The 19,745-nt window shown below is 37.0% G+C and overlaps 2 protein-coding genes across 3 annotated transcripts; one reads left to right on the forward strand and one right to left on the reverse strand.

Moving 5' to 3' along the window:
- Window positions 6,755–7,978, reverse strand: LOC104748816. Its single transcript, XM_010470403.1, has 2 exons — window positions 7,700–7,978; window positions 6,755–7,591 (listed from the first exon to the last, which is right to left on the reverse strand). Exons 1-2 carry the CDS (start codon window positions 7,976–7,978, stop codon window positions 6,755–6,757), a joined length of 1,116 nt encoding a protein of 371 aa, XP_010468705.1.
- LOC104748817 (clathrin heavy chain 1-like) lies at window positions 10,715–13,016 on the forward strand. 2 transcript variants are annotated; one of them, XM_019237096.1, is made up of 9 exons: window positions 10,715–10,946; window positions 11,040–11,147; window positions 11,296–11,358; window positions 11,438–11,542; window positions 11,620–11,732; window positions 11,826–12,077; window positions 12,160–12,296; window positions 12,380–12,646; window positions 12,744–13,016. In XM_019237096.1, the coding sequence occupies exons 2-7, from the start codon at window positions 11,133–11,135 to the stop codon at window positions 12,161–12,163; spliced, it is 552 nt and encodes a 183-aa protein (XP_019092641.1). In that variant the 5' UTR covers window positions 10,715–10,946; window positions 11,040–11,132; the 3' UTR covers window positions 12,164–12,296; window positions 12,380–12,646; window positions 12,744–13,016. The 2 variants fall into 2 exon arrangements, with proteins under 2 accessions (XP_019092641.1, XP_019092640.1); XM_019237095.1 differs by lacking the exon at window positions 12,744–13,016 and having other exon boundaries at window positions 12,380–12,664.

A 19,745-nucleotide genomic window follows, 5' to 3' on the forward strand; every position in this document is an offset into this window, starting at 1 on the left:
TAAATTTTCAAACATTAATAAACTAAACCAGAAAAATCAAACTAAAATCTCAATTAGTATGAATTTGATTATGACTACTAAAATAAATTAGTTTATAAACATAACCCCGCACGTATGTGCGGGTCCGAACCTAGTATTACTTTAAAAGCCCAATCCATTAGTAATACATATTTTATATGCTGCAGAAATAAAACTTTTCTCCAGGAAGCTCCACTCCGTCGTCCGCCGGTGTGCGATCTGAAGCGTCCCTTCTTAATTCTTTCATCTCGGAATACCTAAAAGATATCTTTCAAATTAATATTTAAGCTTAAGAAAAAACAGTAAGATTCACCAATGTTATCATCCTCTAAAAATTTCTAAAATTCAAAATAAAAGTATTTGTTTTCCTCCTTCATAAACATTACATACACCTTCAAAAGAATTTAAACAAGAGAACGAGAGAACATAACTGAAAGTATAGCAAGAATACAAACGATTGGGGAAAAAAAATAGTCCACCACTTACCATGACAACAAAAATAGAACATACAAGATCAACATATATTGAAGAAACTTCCCACAAACAATCTCAAAAACAGGTCTAAAAGTATTACGACCACCAGGAGATAGACATATGCAAAGAGGTCTTTAGCTTCAGGGACACCTAGATCATAAAAATTGTCGGCTTCGAAAAACATGACTACTTAAAAATCAAAAGAAAAAACAACTAAAACGAAAAAAAAAGACAAGCACTTACAGAGGATTAGGGAAACAAAACTAAAATTTAATTAACATTAGTCGCCAGAAATTGACAAAACCATCACCAAACAGAAGAAAATGTAAGAGATACATACACCATTAGTTGAGGGAAAATATGCTAAAATTCGAGTTCTAGATTTTGTTCACATTAGACTTAAATTGAATGAGTTACTAAACTGGCCACAAAAATATACACCCCAAAATATTTTTTAAAAAAGCATCATAGAAGCAAAAATTAAATTTTACAACATACAATTCACATCCACTCGAAAACCACACTCTGGGGCCAACCAAAACAAGACTTAAAACTAAGATATCAAAAACAATGGAGAAATTAAATAGGAAATGAAAGAAAGAAAACAGATTTACACACCAATTAACACTTAACTGGAACAAAAACATTAGGAGAGAACCAATTACTCCCTACAGATACGAAACAAAGAGGAAAACACCTAAATTCACCAAAAACAAATGTGTGCATCGATGAAAGGGATGAGTGAAGAAGGATAACAAGCATCAAAGAAATAGTTTCAAAACTCTTACTGTCCTGTAGATTGCAAAAAATAACTTATCTGCTATCCGTTCACGAGACATCACATTTTCAAAGGGAACAAAGCCATTCCAACCTCAATGACATACCACTAAANTCCTATATTTTATGAAATTATATTAATTACAAATAATAAATTTAAATACTTGACATACCGTCACTATAAAAAAATTACAGCCAATAAGATTACAAAATGAAAANATTTTAAGGCTTACCGAAAATAAGGCCCAACGGCAGAAACACAAAAAAAAAATAAAAAACAATGAAAACAAAATTGTAAGTAATTGAGATTTTTAAACATTTTTAATCAAAAACCACTAACTAATCACTACAAACACATTAGTATTGACAAAAACTACTCGCACAAGTTACTAATTAAATAATAAAATAATTAAAAAATTACCTACAACTACATATAATAATACCAAATAACAATCTAACGACACCCTGATTGGTAACGGCTGTTACTTTTGGCTGTAAAGACTTTGACTTTTGGCTGTTGATGCTTTGACTGTAGAAACTTTAACTGTTAAAATCTGATTGTTTACCAACAACTTTTAAAGCTGTAGCTGTTATTTTTATTATTATTACAAATATTAATAATAAATATATATCATGTTATAAATTAATTTATATATTACATTTTAATGACAAAATAAATTTTATTAATGATAAATTAAAACTTTTAAAAATATAAGTCAATCAAATATGAAATTTTGTTTGAAAACTAATTAAAAACAAACAACTATAAAAATAAGAAATAAATAATTGAAGTTGTAGACATCAATTTATTAACTTATTAATTTTTAAATAATGCAAAGATAGTAATAATACCAATAGTCAATATAAAATTTTGCTAACAATATTCTGATTTTTCTTTTATTTTTGGTGATTGATTCTTGATTGATTATTCTGGCAGATATCAATAGTGTCTTTTAATTGTTTTAAATGTTTTTTTCTATTGAGTAGTTATATTAGCAGTCAAAAATCCATTAACCACTAATGCATTTTTTGAATATTATTCTCTTATTAATTATGAATTTCTTGAACTCTTTTATAGTATTATTAGTGATAATGATGAAAAAATAAAATTTATTATCGAAATGGATCTTAAAAGAAAGAGAAAAAAATGAGAATAATTAATTTATAAAAATAAAATATGTAAAATATTTATATATATACTTTTGGAGAACTTTTAAATATCAAAGGGTGAAAAAAGAATGCTTTAAATATTGTTTAGTTTTAAAGCATGAATTTGACGCTTAAAAAAAAAGTGAAAACAAGGAAGGAAAAAAAAAATGACTTTCAAAACTTAAAAAAAAAAATAAAAGCCAAAAAAGTCTGATTGGTAAAAAATTGGCTGTCAAGGCTTTAAACATTTTTAAAGTCTTAAAAGTAGGCTACCAATCAGGGCCAAAATGACAAATAATTTTAATTAAAGTAACGACTAAAGAGGGACAACAACTATTACTATATAAACTTAACTTCTAATTCTATATTTTTTTTAAACAAAAAAGAGATCATGATGATTTAAATTTATTAAAAATAAAAAAATTGACTACATTATACTAGCTGAAAAAACATACAGAAAAAAAAAATCAACAAAAGAGCAAAGGAAAACATACGAACAACATAACCAGACAAAAAGAAGAAAAATACATAACCAAAAAACAAATTAACGAAACAACCAAAAAAACAACCTTATCTAACTTTCGCGCGTAGCGCGGATCAAATGCTAGTAATATTATAAATTTAACACGATGAGATATAGAATTGAAACGACACCCTCTGTTCTTCGTTGTTCATTGTTGTAATTCATTTCTCACCATCTTCTTCGTTCCTATTTTCATCCAGATTTAAGAAAAGGGAAAATACCCGAAAAAACCACCATCTATTTTTTATTTGGACATTTAATACCTCGTGTTATTTTATTGGAAGAAAAATACCTCGTTTATTTAAATTTGCCATAAAAAATACTCGTTTATATAAGTGTTAGTAGATTCATACTTACGGATTAACGGACGTGTATAAGCGTGACAGAATCATGTAACATCGTTAAATTTTAACCCCACGTTTCTAAGTAATATATATGATTTGTCTACGCATCTCGTTGGTTTTATTGTTGTGGTTTGGTGGTACGATGTTTGAGTACTTTGCTCGAAGGTTCTGGGTAAAAAAATTTTGGAATAGAGAGCAATGTGATATTCCTCCTCATTCTTTTCCAAAATTTTGGTCGCCAATTGAAGCCTAAGTTCTCTATTGCGGGTTAACTATTTGAAACATTCCATCAATGTAACCTAAAATATATGTGGTCCTTCGATTCTCAATTGTTAGTTACCTTCTTTGCAATATTTTCAGTTTCTGATTCCATGAAAATAACTAAGGAACATGTATTAAGGATGGGTTTAGAAAGGTAGTGAAGGATGAGATTATTGCTAAATTATTCTTGAATGACATTAGAAAAGATCCTACTGATAGACAGGTTTTCACCCAGGGTATCAATCCCCTATGCAGTTGTAGTACAAAGGGTTATCAATCCAAATGGTTGTGTATTGCTAGCAGGAAGGATATGATCAGCACAATACAAGTCAAGCCAAGCAATAAAGGTTTTGGTTCTAACAGTCCTAATATAAACAAAGTAAAGAATATAAACAAGTAAACCACACGACCTAAGCACTCGATGCAAGCAATCGAGTACAGGATCGAGTGGGGTGATCAAACATGCAAGTAAAATATAAACAGATCGAGGTATTACTCGATGCAGGTTATCATGTGCCTGATCGTGTAAGTGGTCGAGTAAGTAAAGAAAATGCAAGAAATGAAAGACGAAAGTTCCTAAGGATGGGGGTAATCAAATCCTATGTGTTCTAAACTAGTACAGATGCCTTACATGCCTCAAGCAATTATTTCCTAGACAATGAACCTCTAAAACCTTGTCACCACACTTTCGCACTAGCAACAATCAACCTTGAACATACTACCACACTGTCGCACTAGCAAAATGAACAAGCAGGCATTAAGAACAATTCATTTTTGTCAGTAAACTTAGACTTATATGATTTTGTCACTCAAAGTTAAGTATACCTCTATCATTGACCTAATCAAGCATTTTATCTACTCCTTTCGGCCAGTAGCATTATAAACGCCCTAGATCTAATCTCAACCTTTCGGTCTGTTGACAACATTAAGAATATCAACCTAGAAGGAAATCTATCAATCATAACAATCAACTAAAGCATCCTAACCGATCAAGAACACCTAATCATCTATCCTATCCCTAGAAACCTTGCTACACTACTCGGACATAGAAACGAATGACAAAGCAATAGAAATAAACGAAAATGACATTATAAAAGAGATAGAGTAGAGTAGAAAAGAGTATGGGATAAAGTTCTAAGAAAAACTACAAAATAAAAGTACAAAAACAAGAAGAAAATGTTGAGTTGCTCAGTTCTCTCACAGAAGCTCTCGCTCTCTGGTTTGAGGGTCTACGGCGTGCTCGTTTGCGAGCTAGGGAAAGAGGGGGTTTATATATGATAACCAATTGGACCTAGCTTCCCAGACCTGCCCGATGGTCTACTCGATGGGGTTCACGAGGGTGAAGTCGGGTAACTCCTCAGGTGGATCCTCGGGTTGCTCTTTGCGCTCTTGGATCCTNTCTATCAATCATAACAATCAACTAAAGCATCCTAACCGATCAAGAACACCTAATCATCTATCCCATCCCTAGAAACCTTGCTACACTACTCGGACATAGAAACGAATGACAAAGCAATAGAAATAAACGAAAATGACATTATATTAAAAGATAGAGTAGAGTAGAAAAGAGTATGAGATAAAAATCTAAGAAAAACTACAAAATAAAAATACAAAAACAAGAAGAAATGTTGAGTCGCTCAGTTCTCTCACAGAAGCTCTCGCTCTCTGGTTTAAGGGTCTGCGGCGTGCTCCTTTGCGAGCTAGGAAAGAGGGGGTTTATATATGGAAACCCATTTGACCTAGCTTCCCAGACCTGCCCGATGGTCTACTCGATGGGGTACACGAGGGTGAAGTCGGGTAACTCCTTGGGTGGATCCTCGGGTTGCTCTTCACGCTCTTGGATCCTCTTCGATAATGTTGGGGTTCGGACTTGTTCTTGTAGCTCGATGGCTCCTTCGGGTACATGCTCGAATTGTCCTTGTTTTTCCCCATTTTTGGCTCTTTAGCACCTGTTTTCATCCAATATATGCAAATGCAGAAATGCAACACCCTAAATGCTCTAAAACTTGATTCTTACAGTAAATGACCTAAAAATGCTAAGTTAGAGGTATGAACAATGCAAAATATGGACAAAAAAGGATGCTAAAAACGTGTAAATTAGAGTGTTATCACCTACCTACAAACCAAAGACAATGCAAGACACACTTGAGGAGCGTTACAACTTGATTGTGACACCTAATCAGTGTAGAAAAGCCAAGAGAAAAGCCTTGTTGATGATTCAGGATGAACATGATGAGCAATTTTCATGGATAAAAGACTACCGACTAGAGTTGCTAAGGTAAATAAAATCTATCCAAATAATTCTAATTATTATGTTTTATAGTTGATAATCTAACTTTGTTTCTGATTTTAAAAAGGTCTAATCCAGAATCTACAGTTGAGTTGGGGATAATAACTGGTGATGGTGGTATAAAGTCTTTTGATAGGTTCTATGTGTGCTTTGCAGCCCTCAAGGAGACATGGCTTACTCATTGTCGCCCTATTATTGGAATAGATGGCTGTTTTTTAAAGAACGATGTTAAGGGTCAACTCTTGGCAGCTACAGGAAGGGATGCAAATAATCAATTCTTTCCTGTTGCTTGGGCTGTGGTGCAAAAGGAAAATATAGACAGTTGATTATAGTTTATCCAGAAGCTTAAGACTGATTTGAAACTTCAAGATGGAACTGGATTAACCCTTATCTCTGATAGACAAAAAGTAAGTTCAATGTTCATGTACTCTTTGTCATCTATGTAATTTGTTTAAGATAGTTAGAATAAAGCTCTTATTTTTTACATGACAGGGCTTACTCAATGCTGTTGACCAAGAATTTCCTAAGGTGGAACATCGTATGTGTGTGCGCCACATCTATGGAAACCTAAGGAGAGTTTTTCCAGGTAAAGAATTGCCTAAGGACTTATTTTGGGCAGTTGCAAAGAGTTTCAACATTGGTGAATATGAGAGAGCCATTGCCGCGTTGAGGAACTTTGATGTTGGTGTGTATGAGACTTTGATGATGAGGAATCCACATAATTGTAGCCGCGCTTTTTTCACTTCCACATCAGTGTGTGAAGATGTTTCAAATAATTTCTCTGAGTCCTACAACAATACTATCAACAAAGCCCGAGAGATGCCCCTTGTTGAGATGTTGGAGACAATAAGAAGACAAGCCATGATTCGTATGGATATAAGAAAAAAGAAGGCCATGAAGCATCAAGGAAAATTTAGTCTAAAAGTTGCCATGGAGCATGGCACTACACGCATGCGTAAGATACATCACCCCTTGTTCTAAACTGAGTTTATCGGTCAGCATTTCCTTCATGTACTTCTTGAGAGATGGAACCATTCGCACTGTTTCGATGAAACATAGTCGGACTTGAAGCTCTCCCACCACTGATTTTAGATTCACATATTTGCGCTCTTGTATCTTGGTTTTACGGCGGGTTGGAAAGGGAAGCTTGGGTGTATACGTCTGCTGGGGTTTGTTGTTTGGCTCTTTATCAGCCTCCTTAGTACCAGATATCTCAACATCATCCGCATTTTCTTGAGTGTTGCTGAGGGGGTCATTGTTGTTTTCGGATATCCCGGATCGGCCAGTCTGCTCGGAGGATCGGTCAGTCCTTTTTGTCAGCGGTGGTCCTTCTATCTCTTTCCCACTTCGGAGAGTGATGGCGTTCAGGAATTCCTTTGGGTTGGCCTCAGACTTGCATGGTAGTGTTCCTGGGGGTGCCTTGACTCTCACTGAAGCTTGTGCCACCTGATTTTCTAAGACCCTCACGTGAGTGTTCAGCGTTTCGATCCTCCCATTCAGCTCTGAATACATGTTGTCTATCTTGACATTAATTTCTCCAGCATTTTTCTTCTGATTATCTATTAGAGCCTGCATCATCTGTTCTAGTTTGCTCTCTTGTGGGGCAGCAGGTTGTTGTTGTGGTGCTTGAAATCCTGGAGCGAAACTATTTGCTTGAGGCTTTTGCTGAAAGTTTGATCCTCCAAATCTCTTTCCCTTGGCCTGAAATCCTTGTGTGAAGTTGTTCTGCTGAGGTTGCGGTGGGTAGATCTGATCCTAAGGATTCTCAACATTAGTGCTTTGGTAGGATAGATTCGGATGGTTTCGGAAATTCTGATTGAAACCGCGGTTCTGAAAAATCCCTTGTCCTCCTATGTAGTTAACCTCCTCAGTCGCATCTTGAGAGGCATCGACCCCAAATTCTGCATACACTCCGGTTTGCTCTTCACACATGTTGACGCCTTGGTGGTCTCTTTTTAGGAGGAGATTTACCTTGGCTGTGAGGTCTTTGATGGCATCAGTCTCCACAGCATTGACTCGTACCGATCGGTCGTATTCTGTACCATGGTTGCTGTTACTTGCAGCGAGATTCTCAATCAGAAGGTTTGCTTCATTGGCGGTATTGGTGGAGAAATCTCCTCTGCTAGCCGTGTCTAGCGCCATCTGGTACCTTTGCTTAATACCTCCATAAAAGATGTTCATCAAGTTCTCTTGTGTGTAGCCATGATGGGGACAGTCCCTCAAGTAATCTTGAAATCTCTCCCATGCTTCGCAAAAGGTCTCCATACCGCCTTGTGAGAAAGTGGTGATTTTGCTTCTCAATTTGGCTGATCGAGACTTGGTGTAAAAGTGATTTAGGAAAGTGGCTCTACACTGCTCCCAAGTGGTGATCGATCTTGGATCCAGAAGGTTCAACCATCTAAGTGCCTTGTCCGAGAAAATTGGAAAAGTGTCACCATAAGGTAGTCTTAGGGGACACCACTGGATCTCTTCGTGTTGGTCAGTCTTTCGAAAGCTTCTATGTGATCTAGAGGACTTTCCGATGATAACCCATTGAACACGCAATTCTGAACCAAGTTGATCAGGCTGTGCTTGATCTCATAATCTTGTCTCGCAGGAGCTGGTGACTGGATCACCGACCGATTTGCAAACAGCTTGTTGTGAGCTTCGTTATTCCTCAAGGTGGCTCGCCTTGCTGGTGGATTCGGATCCACTTTGTTTCGCTCTTGTGGGAGTTGTCTTTGCTGTTGTTGCTGTTGTCGAGCAAGAGCTGCTGGAGTGTTGGGTTGGCGAGCTTCCGTTTCATTTCCGTCAGCCATAATGTCGGCATGGGATTTTGCTCTTCTGTTTTCTCGTTCAAGCTGTGCTAATTCCTCGTTACGCAGGTTACACAAATCAGTTGGCTTTTGTCTTCTTGTTTGAATGCACCTGAAACGCAAGAGAAAGAACACAAGAACAAGTGAGTAAACTAAAGTAAAATAAACTCTAGACTAAACGTGAATCTAAAATTTTAAAGGCAACGTATTGGTCCCCGGCAATGGGGCCAAATTGATCAAAAGGTCAATTAAATCCTAATGTGCACTCAACCACGATCCAGTGGTGTCGTCGTAACACTCACTATAGAAAATAAGGGTTTTCTTAGCATCGGAAAAATGCTATTGTACGATATTAGAGCAGTGTAGAAAGCGCTATTTCTGCTCCTGTTATAGTAGGTATGAAACTTTACATAGCGTTTTTATTAAATGCTATTAGGATATTCAATAATATAGCAGTTTTCTGTACGCTATTTTTAAATAAACAATGCTGTTAATATATTAAATAAAAGCATTTTTGTAATACGTAGACAGTTTTATGTATTTATATAAGATTGTATTTATACTGTATTTGTACAAGCTATATATATTATTAATTTGCACATTTAAATTTCAAAATAAAATGCTGATATTTATTGATATTAAAATTGATTTTATAAAGATTATGCATGATTGTATATATAAAATATAACTAGGGAGGAATCCGCGCTTAAAGCGCGGTATTAAGATTTAAGAACTGTTTTTTAACCTTATGATAAGTAGCTTTTATAACTAGGTTTTGAACCCATGCTACGCGTGAATATATTTGATATATTTTGATGAAAGCTATATATGATTGATGACGGTAGTAAAATATTATCTTATAAAAAAATTAAATTAGTATTAAGGAAAAAAGTTAAATTTCAGATATACAATTTTTTGAAATATAAAAATCAGTTGTGTTATAATATCAAATCTGATAAAAAAATCATGAATTTAACTCGATATCCAGGCGAGACGAATTAAACTGAAGACCTCACATATCCTAAACCATTTCTTTTACCACCAGAAAAAAAAAAAAAATTATCATCATGAATTTAACTCGTTTTCATATTTAATTGATCGCTACCATCTATGTTTTCTTTATTCAATGTTTTCTTATTCTTCATATTCTTTTTTGTCATTTCTATTGTCAAATTTTGTGGTAATCGTCATCATTACTTTTATCGTCTGGTTCTTCGCTAAACTCTTTTTCTTCTTCATCCTCGTCAACTTCTTTACATTCTTCTACTAAAAAACCTTTTTCTAGACTACCATACAACTTGTTAATCCATCAAACTCTAAGAACAAAATCATTTCTTTTCTCATAAAAATAAAAAATAAGATAAAAAATAAATAATTAAGGAAAGAATATCAACTCATCTATAAAAACATACACAAAAATATATTTTACAGCTCATAAGAAATAAAAAAGCACAAACGTAGATAAATAAGATAATTTATGTTTTACATAAATACTTATAATATTTTAATCTTTTAAAAGGTTTCAAAATATAACAGCTCATAAGAAATAAAAAGCACAAACGTAAATAAATAAGATAATTTATGTTTTACATAAATAATTATAATATTTTAAACTTTTAAAAAGTTTCGAACCTAAAAAGTTTCAATATTTATAATATTTTAAACTTTTAAAATTTAAAAATTAGAATATTTAAAAACTTTTTAAAAGCTAAAAACTTTTAAAAGTTTCAATATTTATAATATTTAAACTTTTAAAAGGTTTTAATATTTATAATACTTTAAACTTTTCAAATTTAAAAATTAAAATATTTAAAAACTTTTTAAAAGTTAAGAACTTTTAAAAGTTTCAATATTTATAATACTAGGTATGGAGTCCCAGAACTTATTTTAGTATAATATTTAGAGAAATTACCTAGAATATTACATAAAAGTAGGTTTATTACTAGACTAACACGTTGAGATTTCTGTCTTACTAGAATAACACGTAAAAGTTTGCAAATTACTTCTATATCTGAATTGTGTGTTTTATTACGTTTTATGCCATTTATAATTAAATTTGGTTGAAAAAAAAACTTGAGATTTATGCTTTTGATCTTGAGATCTGAAACACAACAAACTTGAATGATCGATTCGTGTTTTTTTGGATTTTCTTAAATTTGGGTAGGCAAAAAACATCATATTGATTCCTTCTAATTTGATTCACTTTCTCTCTCGAGAACAAAGTTTTAGATCTAGTTTTATTTTGTCTGAGTTATCGGAGAAGATATTATCGGTGAGTTCGAGAATCGGTGAGTTCACCGGAGAAGAAATTATCGGTGAGTTCGATAATCGTAACTAGCGGTAGATTGAAAAGTCCCGCTGGTACAGTTCTGTTGAGAAGATTCTTGACAATTCTGATTTTGTTTAAGGACTTGTATTTACCAAGCTCTTCTGGGATTGGACCGAAGAAGAAGTTGTTAGAGAGTATCAACATCTCTAGCTTCTCGCCTCTGCATAAATCCATGGGGATAAGTCCGGTGAGGTGGTTGTAAGAGACATCAAGCTTTTTCAGATTCCCGTTCCCTCTGTTCTTGAACTGCTCAAGTCTTCTGCTATTGACCGTACGTTATCTCTAAATGTATTATCTTTTCATCTTCTAACTTCTTTTCCTTTTGATTTTTGCAGCATTACTCAAAGTTACCTGATATAAAACGTGTAATTGTGAACACACATGCTATCGAGCCACAGGTAGTGCCTCTGAAATATATTTTGGTTGCTAAACTCCTAGATGGTCAAGTTGTTGCATAACACTCTGCTCAATATGCAGGCTCTTGTTGAGTTTTTTGGCACTCTTTCTAGCGAATGGGCTATGGAGTGCATGAGGGATCTGTTGCTGGTCAACCTAAGAGGAAATCTGCAGATAATCGTTCAGGTTAGTGGTGTATGATTCTGTATGATATGATGAATCATATTTTTTATTGTGACACTAACGAGCCCATGCTATTGCAGGCTTGCAAGGAGTACTGTGAGCAACTAGGTGTTGATGCATGTATTAAGCTCTTTGAGCAGTTCAAGTCATACGAAGGGCTATACTTTTTCCTAGGTTCATATTTGAGTATGAGGTGATTTTTATAAAATCTGGTCTCGTTCCTGTAAATAAGCATAATTCTTGTATTTATATGCTCATGTTGACAATATTTTCTCTCTGTGCTTAGTGAGGATCCGGAGATTCATTTCAAGTACATTGAAGCTGCTGCCAAGACTGGTCAAATAAAGGAGGTTGAGCGTGTAACTAGAGAATCTAACTTCTATGATGCTGAAAAGACGAAAAACTTTTTGATGGAAGCTAAGCTGCCTGATGCACGACCTTTGATAAATGTCTGCGACCGTTTCGGCTTTGTGCCTGATCTTACTCATTACCTCTACACAACAACATGCTTCGTTACATTGAAGGTTACGTACAAAAGGTATAAGGTTTCTTGGAACTATTTTTAATGCGTTGGAGCTCAGTTTTTAATGAAATATTTATGTGTTTGATCCCGTGTAAAGGTGAACCCTGCGAATGCTCCCTTAGTTGTGGGACAGTTGCTTGATGATGAATGCCCTGAAGATTTTATAAAAGGCCTTATTCTTTCTGTTCGTTCGTTGCTTCCTGTCGAACCACTTGTGGAGGAATGCGAGAAGAGGTGAATCCTTTTGGTCATTCTGGTTTCCGTTCATAATTACATATGTTTGGTTAGGAAACTCTAATATGTTTCTGCTTTTTTAGAAATCGACTTCGTCTCCTCACTCAGTTCTTGGAGCATCTAGTTAGTGAGGGAAGCCAAGACGTGCATGTCCATAATGCCTTGGGTAAAATTATCGTAGACAATAACAACAACCCTGAGCATTTCCTGACCGCCAACCCTTACTACGACTCTAAGGTTGTGGGTAAATATTGTGAGAAACGTGATCCTACCTTGGCGGTTGTGGCATACAGAAGAGGACAATGTGATGAGGAACTCATCAATGTCACTAACAAAAACTCGTTGTTCAAGTTACAAGACACGTATTTTATCATTATTTATGAAAATTCTTACTTTTCAAATATTGGTGTCCCTGTAGATTGCTAATACTCAAGTTTCCAATTGTAGGTATGTGGTGGAGAGGATGGATGGTGATCTCTGGGATAAGGTTCTTGAAGAAAACAATGAGTATAGACGACAACTTATTGACCAAGTTGTTTCTACTGCTTTACCTGAAAGCAAGAGCCCGGAACAAGTTTCTGCAGCTGTTAAAGCATTCATGACTGCTGATTTGCCACACGAGCTTATTGATCTTTATTGGGCCGCATATGGGCTGCGGTTTGTGTCTAATGTGTATAACTTGCTCGGCAAATCTTGTGTAGGGTTTCTTAGAGATTGAGTCGTGTATATAAACGTTGTAACGCCGTTGTTTAATAAGACACACACACATATTCTCTTAATTCTACATGGTATCAGAGCAAAATCCTGAAACCTAAACTTTCGTTTCTCAATTTTTTTCTCTCAAATTTTTCTCTCGATCAGTTGATCTCTGTTTTTTTTCCTTCTTTCTTCTGTTTACCCTTTGTTTGATCAGTTGATCATTGGTTTTTTTTCAAATCTCGTGTGTGGAGATTTCTTTGTTTCTCTTTGTTTCGTTCTCGTTATTTGGTGCCTTTGTTTTTTTCTTTCTAAACTTTTCACGACATGACTACACAAGGAACACAATCTGTTACGACATCCGGAGCTCTCGCCGCCGTTGGTTCAACAGGCGGAGAAAACACGGTGATGGCTTCATACTCTACGTCTTCAACGGACAACCCTGGCGCTATGATCTCCGCTGTTACTTTAACCGGAGACAACTACAACGAATGGGCTTCGGAGATGCTCAATGCTCTTCGTGCGAAGAAGAAGACTGGTTTTATTGACGGTTCCTTGAAGAGACTCGGAGCAGATAGCTCTGATTTGGAATCATGGACTTCGGTCAATTCCATGGTTGTTGGGTGGTTACGTACCTCGATCACACCTCGTGTACGCTCCACAGTTTCATATCACACTAGTGCTCGTGATCTTTGGGAAAATTTGCGCAAACGTTTCTCGGTTGGGAACAAAGTACGCGTTAATCATCTTCGTTCTCAAATCGCTCTTTGTCGCCAGGAGGGACAGTCCGTAATTGATTATTACGGGAAGCTTGCAGCTTTGTGGGATGAGCTATACACTTACAAACCTCTTCCGGTGTGTTCTTGTGATGGTTGTACTTGTGGTGTTTACACAACGATTGCCGCAGAGAGAGAAGAGGAGAAGGTGAATCAGTTTGTCATGGGTCTTGACGAAACAAAGTTTGCGAATGTGATTCATTCGATTATTGATGCTGATCCTTCTCCCGCTTTGGATCAAGCTTACTCACGAGTTATCCGTGAAGAACAGAGGATCTTGGCGGCTCGGTCTCGTGAACAACAGCAGGATGCTGTTGGTTTTGTTGCTCGACGTGACTCTCTTTCTTCTGCTCCGATCAGTGGGGATCAACGTGTGGAAACTTCAGGTCGGGAGCGTAGTTTGCTCTGTTCTCATTGTGGTCGCACTGGTCATGAAAAGGCGTTTTGTTGGCAATTGGTTGGATATCCGGAATGGTATACCGAACGTAACGTTCGGAACAGCGGCCGAGGTTCTGCTGCTGCTCGCGGTCGTGGTAGAGGAGCTGGTCGTGGACGTGGTCAAGCTGTTGCTGCCTATACTACCAGTCCTAACATCACTCTCTCTGATTTTTCTCCTGAACAGTGGAAAGCTCTTTCCTTGGTTGCTCTCGAAAAGATGAAAAGCAATCCCGATAAGCTCTCTGGTAAGATTCCTGGCGATGTGATCATTGACACAGGCGCCTCTCATCACATGACGGGAAATATTTCTCTTCTTACTGATTTGGTTGACACACCATCTTGCTCGGTTGGGTTTGCTGATGGTAGTGTTACGTTTTCAAATCGTAAAGGCATTCTCCATCTCACGGATCGTGTATCCTTGTTGGATGTTCTTTATGTTCCCAACTTAAACTGTTCTCTAATATCGGTTTCGAAGATTCTCAAGCAAATGAAGAATTGTTTTGCGTTATTTACCGATACTCTTTGTGTTTTACAGGACCGTTTCACGAGGACCCTGATTGGAGCCGGTGAAGAGCGTGATGGGGTCTACTATTTAACGGATGTGGCAACTACTAATGTGACTCGTGTGGCGGCTTCGGTTGATCAGACTTTGTGGCATCAGCGGTTGGGCCATCCGGCGTTTTCTGTTCTTTCTTCATTACCCGTTTTTTCTGGTATTTCAAATTGTGCTAGTCCTCGTCCTTGTGACGTTTGTTATCGGGCTAAGCAAACTCGTGATGTTTTTTATGATAGTATCAATAAGACAATAGAGTGTTTTGAATTAATCCATGTTGATGTTTGGGGACCATACCGTGTTGCTTCTTCTTGTGGAGCTGTTTATTTTTTAACGATAGTTGATGATTTTTCCCGTTCTGTTTGGACGCATCTTCTTATTGCCAAGTCTGAAGTACGACGGGTGATAGAAAATTTTTGTGCTTATTCCGAACGTCAGTTTGATAAGAAAGTCAAGATGGTGCGTAGTGATAACGGTACAGAGTTTATTTGTTTGGGAAAGTTTTTTGCAAGTCAAGGGATTATCCACCAGACCTCTTGCGTTGGTACACCTCAACAGAATGGTCGTGTTGAGCGTAAACACCGTCACATTCTTAACGTTGCTCGATCTCTGTTATTTCAAGCTGGTTTGCCGGTTTTCTTCTGGGGAGAGGCTGTTCTTACTGCTGCATATGTTATTAATCGCACTCCTTCCAAGCTACATAAGGGACGATCACCCTATGAGGTTTTAACCGGTATCAAACCAGACTATGGCCAGTTGCGTGTATTTGGTTCTTCTTGTCATACACATTTGCGCGCTCGCGATAAGGACAAGTTTGGCTCGCGGAGTCGTCACTGTATATTTGTTGGTTACCCTTTTGGCAAGAAAGGTTGGAGGGTTTATGACTTGACAACCAATGAATTTTTGGTCTCTCGAGATGTGGTGTTTCACGAGACCGTGTTTCCATATTTACAAAAGCCTAATGTGTCAACGTCTATTACGGAACTACCGGTTCTCACCGATGGTGATTGGGAATTCCAACCCGGTTCCGGTGACAGGGGGAGTAGTAGCTCCGTGACTTTAGACTCTGCTTCTCCGACTACCACTCCACCGGTGACTCACGAACCTGAGGAAGTCTCTCCCTCTAACGTTTGTCGTGATCTGGTTCCATTTTCTCCGCTTCCGCTACGTGATGAATCTTCTACTATCAACTCACGGCCCTCCGACGATGTCGTTGTTTGTGATGATGATGTTGCTATTGTTCGAGAATCTCCTACACCTGCTGTTGTTGACGCTGGTCCATCTACTGTCGTTGCTGCTACTTCTCCCGATGAGGATGACGATTTAGGCAAAGGGAAAAGAGCAAAGTTTCCATCAACCAGATTAACCGGTTACGTCACATATTCCGCTTGTGTTGCTGATAATACCCATCACGCTCTCCCCTCTCCTCTCATTATCGAGTCCTCGTCTACGGGTTCAGGTAACACAAAGTATCCTCTCACGCACTATATTGCTGATGATTTGTTCTCTTCTCCGCATCGTGCTTTTCTTGCAGCTGTTACTACGGGTATGGAACCCTCTTGTTTTAGCGATGCTGTGCAAGACGAACGGTGGAATAATGCCATGGTTAGTGAAGTCGATGCACTCGAGCTTAACAATACAATGAGCATTGTCGATTTACCTCCCGGAAAGAAAGCTCTTGGAAACAAATGGGTGTATAAAATCAAGTATAATACGGATGGGTCTATTGAGCGATATAAAGCTCGTCTTGTGGTTCTTGGCAATAGACAAGTGGCTGGCCGTGATTTTGAGGAGACTTTTGCTCCTGTTGCTAAAATGTCTACAGTTCGAGGTCTCATGCAAATTATTTCATCTAAAGGATGGGAGGTTCATCAGATGGATGTGCATAATGCGTTTCTTCACGGAGATCTTGAAGAAGAAGTGTACATGCAATTGCCTATGGGTTTCCGTCACAAATATCCAAATAAAGTTTGTCGTTTACATAAATCTTTGTATGGTCTTAAGCAAGCACCGAGGTGTTGGTTTGCTAAGTTGGCGAATGCTTTGTTGGAATATGGTTTTGAGGAATCTTATGCAGATTATTCCTTGTTCACTATGACCAGAGGTGATGTAGACTTGCGTGTTCTTGTTTACGTCGACGATATTATTATTTGTGGTAATCACTTACCGTCTTTGACCCAGTTTAAGGAGTATTTGAGCCGGTGTTTTCACATGAAGGATTTAGGGAAGCTTAAGTATTTTCTTGGTATTGAAGTTGCTCGTAGTACGGAAGGTATTTTCTTATCTCAACGCAAGTATTTGCTTGATATCGTCGCGGAATCCGGACTCCAAGCGGCCATGCCTTCTAAGCTTCCTATGGATCAGAACCATAAACTTGGTCTTGACTCCAGTCCTCTTCTATCGGATCCCATGCGCTACCGGCGACTCGTTGGTCGTTTAATTTATTTAAAGGTTACTCGTCCGGAGCTTACTTATCCTATACACATCTTGTCTCAGTTTATGAAAGCTCCTCGTGAGGCACATTGGGATGCTGCGTTACAGGTGGTTCGTTATCTTAAAGGCTCCATTGGTCACGGCATTTTATTGCGAGCTGATACAGATCTCACTCTCACGGCATATTGTGACGCAGATTGGGGTACCTGTCCTTTAACCCGTCGCTCTCTTAGTGCATACTTTATGTTTTTAGGTGGCTGTCCTATTTCATGGAAAACTCAGAAGCAAAAGGCGGTTTCTCGTTCTTCGGCAGAGGCGGAATACCGCTCCATGGCCGATGCTTTGAAGGAAATTATTTGGTTGCGTCAGCTTCTTGAAGATTTTGGGTTCCCACAACACGCTCCGACGAGGTTGTTTTGTGACAACAAAGCTGCTTTACACATTGCGGCAAAGATCGTTCTTGAAAAGATCGTTCTTCAAAATTATGCCTTCAGTGGGAATTTTAATCTGATATAATCAATGATCTTCTCAACGTGCTTGAGTTGCGGTTAGACCATACTCGTGTTGTTGATATAATGCGGAAGGTTTTCACCTGACCAATTATGATCCGACATGATGAATGAGTAAAGTGGACACTTTTTTGTGTTTAGTAATGATAATAAGATAGATTTTTGACAATTTGGGTTTTTTTTTTTGATTTGAAGGCACTTGTCTGTGGAGAAAAGCAAGACGCTACTAAATATTAAGTTGTATCCAGAGGTATCAAACCTTACCAGAGACAATCCACCGGTTGCTTCCTTGCTCTTCGTGTTATCTCTTCTGCTGGTGATAGGAAAGCTTTATCTCATCCAGGTAGTAGAGAAGAACTTGTTTGATCCATTAGTTCGATTATGGTTTCCCTTTGTTTCTGGTTCTTTAGTGATTTTACTCGAATGCAGAAGTAATAGATAAGCGGATCAAGACAAACGAAGAATTTTTTTGGACGATTGAAGTCCCCTTAACTGGAAAAATCATCATTGACGTTGAGTTTCTTGACTTGAAGGTTCTGTCTCAAGATGTAAGTGTCTGTCTCATCACTTAAGAGATGTTGCTTAGAGATTTGAATCAATATGTTTGGTGGAACATAAACATATGTGTTGAGTTGATGTTTTACCTGAATTGGCAGAGTGGAGAATTTTACTCTATCTGGGCAGACGGTTCAACCGAGAATCAATCGAAAGCCACAGCGGTAACATCCCTTGGACGTATGTTGACAGAAAGCATTTACACAGACATAATGATCAATGCTGCAGGTGGAAGCATTGGAGCTCACCGAGCTGTTCTTGCTGCACGTTCACCGAGCTGTTCTTGCTGCACGTTCACAGTCGGACAGGGAGATTGAAAGATGCCAATGAAGCCAGATGAAGATTTGTGATTAGTTTTCACACATTATTGAACTGTTAAAATTTAGACTCCGAAGTTTTAAGACATCATCTTTGTCTCTTTGACATGTCAATGGCGGATCTCTCACAGTCTAACAACTACGCTACACATTTTATTTTCAACTCGATTGTTATGGATAACGAGCTTCTTCAGCAGAAGCTTAGAAGATAACCCTTGCTTTGAGGCTTTGATTAATTTGTTTGTAACCAGAAATTTGTCAATCTAGTAACTACATAGTACCTTCTTAGGTTCATGTACTTTTTGAGTCTCAAAGTCAGGGATGATATTTTCATAAAAGTCAGTTTTAGATGACTAAATTAGCTAAGTACAATATGTAACTGTCACAAATATTAAAATTAAGCAGTTGCCTTTTGCTGAGACACTCTCCTTTTGTCCCAAATGACATGTCAAAAAGATAAAGATGATGTCTTTACAACTTTGGAGTCTAAATTTTAACAGTTCAATAATGTGTGAAAACTAATCACAAATCTTCATCTGGCTTCATTGGCATCTTTCAATCTCCCTGTCCGACTGTCATATACAATCCCACATCGTTCAATCTTAGGCAAAATGTATTAATAAACCAAAACTGGATCACCTTGTTTTAAGGCAAATTGAGACAAAACTCAAAACAATCCCTCTTATATAGCTATGTAATACTGTCTCGTCAAAGAGTGTAATACTCCCTTTGAATTAAGAAAACAACCGAATTAGGATTAAATTAGATTTACCTGGAGCACGGAGATGGGTAGCCTGTTGGGTTTTTTCTTTACAATTGGCACATTTTGCATTTCGGGGGTAGATGTCACTTGTATTGTTGTTTGAACATGGTTATTTAATAGTTCAATATGTAAAGAAATTTTTATAAACCTTAATTATCATTTTCATATTTTAAATATAAATGCAAATCTAAATATATATTTAGTTGTACCTAGTTGAACTGAGTATTATATATTTATTTATCTAAATATTATACTCTATAGTTAAAATGTAATTTTGTGTGGTTATTATTCATTACCTCTCGGAAATATAATAAATAAATAAACAATTACGAATTACATAGGTTGTTATAGTAACATCTCTTACTTGTTCCATTTCCGGTGAACAACAACGACAATATTAGCTAGGGTT

The sequence above is a fragment of the Camelina sativa genome, chromosome 15 (genome assembly GCF_000633955.1).
Source record: "Camelina sativa cultivar DH55 chromosome 15, Cs, whole genome shotgun sequence".
Lineage (NCBI taxonomy): Eukaryota > Viridiplantae > Streptophyta > Magnoliopsida > Brassicales > Brassicaceae > Camelina > Camelina sativa.

Bases quoted from the DNA above. Each gene is read 5' to 3' on its own strand.
- LOC104748816 (XM_010470403.1), bottom strand. From the start codon at position 7,978: ATGGCGCTAGACACGGCTAGCAGAGGAGATTTCTCCACCAATACCGCC. The intron at 7,592-7,699 runs GTTAACTACATA...GAGAATCCTTAG, and splicing joins CTCAAGATGCGACTGAGGAG to GATCAGATCTACCCACCGCA.
- LOC104748817 (XM_019237096.1), top strand. The intron at 11,359-11,437 runs GTAGTGCCTCTG...CTCAATATGCAG, and splicing joins CACATGCTATCGAGCCACAG to GCTCTTGTTGAGTTTTTTGG. The intron at 11,733-11,825 runs GTGATTTTTATA...CTCTGTGCTTAG, and splicing joins GGTTCATATTTGAGTATGAG to TGAGGATCCGGAGATTCATT.